General features: G+C 41.2%; 1 protein-coding gene across 1 annotated transcript in view; it reads right to left on the reverse strand.

Annotated features, from left to right (window-relative positions):
* Nucleotides 1-952: 952 nt before the first annotated feature.
* The window catches only part of tmem130 (transmembrane protein 130), an 8036-nt gene continuing 3409 nt past the window's right edge, over nucleotides 953-5579 (reverse strand). The window contains exons 7-8 of the mRNA XM_071530995.1: nucleotides 2008-2107; nucleotides 953-1093 (exon numbers count right to left, since the gene is read on the reverse strand). Coding sequence (XP_071387096.1) covers nucleotides 953-1093; nucleotides 2008-2107 — 241 coding nt within the window. The remainder of the gene's footprint in view (nucleotides 1094-2007; nucleotides 2108-5579) is intronic.

Consider the following 5579-nt stretch of genomic DNA (forward strand, 5'->3'; position numbering starts at 1 on the left):
CAGCAAGCATTTCCATACATAAGTTAACACTCATTGTTTAATCATTGTGTTAATAATTGATTATAAGTTTATTTGAATGTGAGTCTAAGTTCTGTGACTCATTATTTGATGAACTTCATCTCTTCTGTGGAGAATACAGTAACGTCAGGCTGGTTGGCTTGCTCAGCTTATAGCACATTAGATACATAATGGCACTCTTTATACAACAATGTGATTTATTACAAAATTCCAGAGCATGTGTTGTGTTACGGTCATTAAAACATTTAATTAATTTAAACATTTAACTATGTACATCGGCACACATCAAGTTCTTGCAGTGTGAGACATCGTGCAAATTTCACCTAGAGGACTGTGGGAGCTATGTGAAAATTCACTGCTGTGTGTGTGAAGATTCATAGTTAATATTAAATTTTCACAGTAATATAACTTTTACTTCCTTTTATTAATTAGACGCTGCTAAATATGGAACGGACATGATGTGTTGAAAAAGATTGTGCTGTACACTATGGCAAAGTTTGATGGCACACAAGTGAAGTGAGTGAGCATTCAGTGATTTACTCACTGAAACTGTGCTCATCTGTTTTATATCTTGTTTTTTAAGGTGGAACTGTGGGCTATCTGGGCTAGTTCTTCTGTTTCTGGACTCACCCACTTCCAAAATCACTTGCCCTGTTTGAGTGGGCAAACTTAATTTCTAGCTTGATTACAAACTTTACACAAATATCATGGATAAGGCTCTATATTGTCAAGTTCACAGTTGCAAAGATATAATGTAAGATTGATTGTCTTTGTCACTTGCATGCAAATACCTGTACATTTTAATTTGTAAAGTACATACATGCATACATTCTCTCTTATGGCCTTTGAGAGTAAACGGGCAGAAACTGAAGTGTGCTGGAGCACAGGAGGAGAGCGGGGAAAGAGAGAGAGAGCAGGAGGAGCGATGTGAGGGTTAAGTGGAGTACTGAGTCCCATACTGCACGAGGAGCGGCTGGCTCTCTCCTCTCTCTGCGGTGGAGAAGCTGAAATGAATATTGCTGGGACCGTCGCAGTCTTCGTTCTTCAGGAATATAGCATTACTGGAAGCAGCAATCTGCAAATTGACAAACACTTATGTTCAATTAAATTCAATCAGTTTAACGTTGCTTCTTTTTTAACAAATGCATTGAAATTAAATACATTTCCATTAGCTAATGAAAGTTAAGTCATCAATGCCTGTAACTGTGTTGAAATACTTAGAAAATACTATTAAAAAACCTTCTGCCACATGGATGTTTGTTCCTCAGCTGTTTATTGTTTAGCGCAGACTACCTCCTTGTGGTCATAGGTTGCCTTCAAGTGCTCCTCATAACCTCATGATTTACAACTTACCACACATTCAAGTGTTTTTTGGTTGGAAATCATAACAAAATGGATGTTGTAACAAAAGCATTTTTTTTTTGTGGCTGTTGATTTATTTTAGACAAGCAGCACAGAGCTACTTTGTGCTGCAGCTGCAGAATGAAGAGGAGAACTCATGTTTTCTATTTATTTACTAAAAACAAAAATGTGTGACCTCAAAAAGTTACAACTAAATGGAAACAGAAATACTAATTATTTACAAAGAAATGCCAAACAATTGCTGTGGGTATGATGATAAAATTAATCACTTTTGCCACAGCTTCCATGCTCTCTGCCATCAAGTGGCTTTTCCAGTCGTATTTACCACTTTGTTAGGACATTCATGTGTACTCTACTCATAATTATGATATTTCCAACAGCACTTGGATGTAGCATTAGTAGAGAATTGCATTATGCTGGTGATTAGAGAATCAAACAGCACAACAGCATGGATTTGAACCCAGTTTCTTACTATAATGTGGCACTTCTTTATTTTCTGTTTCATGTCATTTAATCAGCGCACCACTGCTTATCCCAATAAAACCAGGACAATGACAGTTTGCATTATGATATAAAATACTACTTTATATTCGTGTGGTTAGGTTATAGGTTGTAGTAGGTCCTTACCTGTGGCTTGTCCTGATGGCGAGGCCGGCAGGCAGTGATCGTGATGAAGGAGAAGGTCGCTACAAACACGGCCACACATGGCAGAATGAAGAGCAGGTTGCTGTTCACTGTGGTTAACACAGAAAAAACTTGTTAACGGTGGTGAATATGCACATTTTAGATTGAATACAAGGCCAGGGAACAGGCAAGTGGAGAATATGGCTTGGGGCTCTGTTATCAGCTAAGAAGATACCATAAAGCTAGCAAATTTAGACATAAAACAATAAATATTTAGTGAATTGTTCCTTCCCTTAGTAAAACACAGTATAAAGCAATGGTTCTCATTTTTGTGTCAACACACCAAAATTAGATAAGATTTGATAAGATTTGATAAGTTCCTCCTTTCCTTTCCTTTCCTTTCCTTTCCTTTCCTTTCCTTTCCTTTCCTTTCCTTTCCTTTCCTTTCCTTTCCATCCTTTCCTTTCCTTTCCTTTCCTTTCCTTTCCTTTCCTTTCCTTTCCTTTCCTCTCATGGGGAGATAATAATGTGTGAGAGTGAAACCTGTGATTGCCAGTCACTTTTCTCTGGTTGTGATAATTTCTACTGAATTCTAGTGAAATTAAACTATTCCTCATTTTGGAAACTACCCCAGTTTAAGAACCACTGGTAGAAATCATATATGGAAGTAATGCAAAACTAGAAGTTGTTTGTCACATAACAATACAACCGGATAGGATTGATCCTCTGTTTCTTTAGCTCTCACATAAGATAGCCAGACACAACACTTATCACCCATAGTCCCTTCTGCTGACATAAAAAAAAAAGCAAATTATCATGAGTTTCAGCTGGATCACAAGTTCTCTGGATTTGTCTGCCTGGCTCCACCAGTGAATCAATTGACCACAGCAGACATGTGCTGGCCGGTTAACTCGCTCTGCTCTGCTCTGATGTGCCTGGACTCCTCCACGCCCACTGTTCCCTCTCTGTCTGTGGAACTAATGAACCCGATGACACACGGTAAATTTAATCTGAAGCCCCTCATGACGCAGCACAACTTGTATTCATGTCACAGTTCTCCGGACTGCGGCAAACTGGAAAAACACTGATGCTATAACTGCTGAAATGTGGTTGAAATGTTAAATTGAAACGCTAACGCTGGAAAGAAAATGACAAAAATGAGATAAGATAATATAAACTTATGGAAACAGCCCTCCCTTATTACTGGTTAATTAATGGTTAATTGGTTTTGTTTAGAACAGAAGTAGAGTCCACACGGTGAAAGCTGCTCCCAAGGTGTAAAAATTGATTAACACCAGTACATAGCTTCATATATATTGATATATTTATATTATTGGCAGCAGCTTTCAATGTGCAGACTCTTTTTGTTCTATGACTCAGACTCTACTTTTGTTCTATGCTTTGTTTTTTCCATTCGGCGCCTGATTTCATTATAATTCCTGCATATTTTTCTGTATTTTTCAGTGTGGTTAAAATGAGAAAAATGAAACCTAGCCGCGTATTGCAAGTGCAATGGAAGTTATGGTTTGAACATGTTAATAGTCATGTTTTATTAATTATAATTATGTAAATTTCTCATGAATTTGTTATTTATCTACCTGAATCTGAGATGAGAATGAGACTTGTCAGGTGAAAACCTTGTATCTCCAAAATATCAACTTGTCTAAAATGTCAGGAACTAAGAGAGACAGCTGTGTTTTCATCTGATGACAATGCATGTTGGGTATTATGAAATAGGTTTTGAAAGGGTTTCATAAACTAAATAGCCGTAAAATCTGCTCAACCCATGGAGGAGCATGTCATCTTTGCATGAATTTCATCAAAACTGGAGCAACAAATGTTTACACATGATGACAACAATGTGCCTTACAGCACTGGTTCTCAACCTGGGGCTCGGGACCCCTCAGGGGGTCCCGAGCCCCAGGCCATGATTTTATGGGGTCGCAAGACGATTTATGGGATACTATACAAATTTACTATCATGTCTGTTTTTCTCTCTCTCTCTCTCTCTCTCTCTCTCTCTCTCTCTCTCTCTCCTTCTTTCTTTCTATGTCTCTCTCCTTTCTCATTATCTCCCTGGCTCTGTCTCCATCTTTCTTTCTTTCTTTCTTTTTGCTTTCACTGTCTCCCCCGCTCTCCTTCTTTATCTCTTTCTCACCCTCTCTCTCCCCCTCTTTCCTTCTATCTCTCTCTCCCCATCTATCTCTCTCCCTCTCTCTCCTATATCTCCCTCTCTCTCTCCCTTCTATCACTCTCCCCCTCTCTCTCCTTCTATATCTCCCTCTCTCCCTCTCCCCTTCTATCTCTCTCCCCTTCTCTCCTTCTATCTATCTCTCTCCCTCTCTCTTCCCTTCCATCTCTCTCCCCTTCTCTCCTTCTATATCTCTTTCTCTCCCTCTCTCTCCCCCTCTTTCCTTCTATCTCTCTCTCCCCATCTATCTCTCTCCCTCTCTCTCCTATATCTCCCTCCCCTTCTATCTCTTTCTCCCATTCTCTCCTTCTATATATCTCTCCCTCTCTCTTCCCCTCTCCCCTTCTCTCTTTCTAAATCTCTTTCTCTCCCTCTCTCTCCCCCTCTTTCCTTCTATCTCTCTCTCTCCCCATCTATCTCTCTCCCTCTCGCTCCTATATCTCCCTCTCTCTCCATTCTATCTCTCTTTCCCTCTCTCTCCTTCTATATCTCCCTCTCACCCTCTCTCTCTCCCCTTCTATATCTCTCCCCTTCTCTCCCTCTATCTCTCTCTCCCTCTCTCTCCCCTTCTATCTCTCTCCCCTTCTCTCCTTCTATCTCTCTCTCTCCCTCCCCCTCTCTTCCCCTCTCTCCCCCCTTCTCTACTTCTATATCTCTCCCTCTCTTTCTCATTCTCTCCCTGCCCCTGTCTCCATCTCTCTCTTTTCCTCCCTGCCTTCCAGTCTCTCTCTCTCTCTCTGTCTCTCTCCCTCTCTCCTTCTACTTCTCTCTCTCCCTCTCTCCCCTTCTCTCCTTCTATATCTCCCTCTCTCCCTCTCCCTCCCCTTCTATATCTCTCTTATTCTCTTATCTCTCATTCTCTCTGCCTGTCTCCATCTCTCTCTTTTCCTCCCTGCCTTCCAGTCTCTCTCTCTCCCTTTCTCTCCCCCTCTCCTTCTATATCTCTCTCCCTCTCTCTCCTCTCTCTCCTTCTCTCCTTCTATGTCTCTCTCTCTCCCTCTCTCCTTCTACATCTCTCTCTCACTCTCTCCCCTTCTATATCTCTCTTATTCTCTTATCTCTCATTCTCTCTGCCTGTCTCCATCTCTCTCTCTTTTCCTCCCTGCCTTCCAGTCTCTCTCTCTCTGTCTGTCTGTCTCTCTCCCTCTCTCCTTCTACATCTCTCTCTCCCTCTCTCCCCTTCTCTCCTTCTATATCTCCCTCTCTCCCTCTCCCTCCCCTTCTATGTGTCTCTTATTCTCTTATCTCTCATTCACTCTGCCTGTCTCCATCTCTCTCTTTTCCTCCCTGCCTTCCAGTCTCTCTCTCTCTCTGTCTCTCTCCCTCTCTCCTTCTACTTCTCTCTCTCCCTCTCTCCCCTTCTCTCCTTCTATATCTCCCTCTC

This window comes from Centroberyx affinis, unplaced genomic scaffold, assembly GCF_046629955.1.
Source record: "Centroberyx affinis isolate AG114_WGS23_722 - 3 ecotype Tasmania unplaced genomic scaffold, CSIRO-AGI_Caff_v1 ptg002014l_1, whole genome shotgun sequence".
Lineage (NCBI taxonomy): Eukaryota > Metazoa > Chordata > Actinopteri > Beryciformes > Berycidae > Centroberyx > Centroberyx affinis.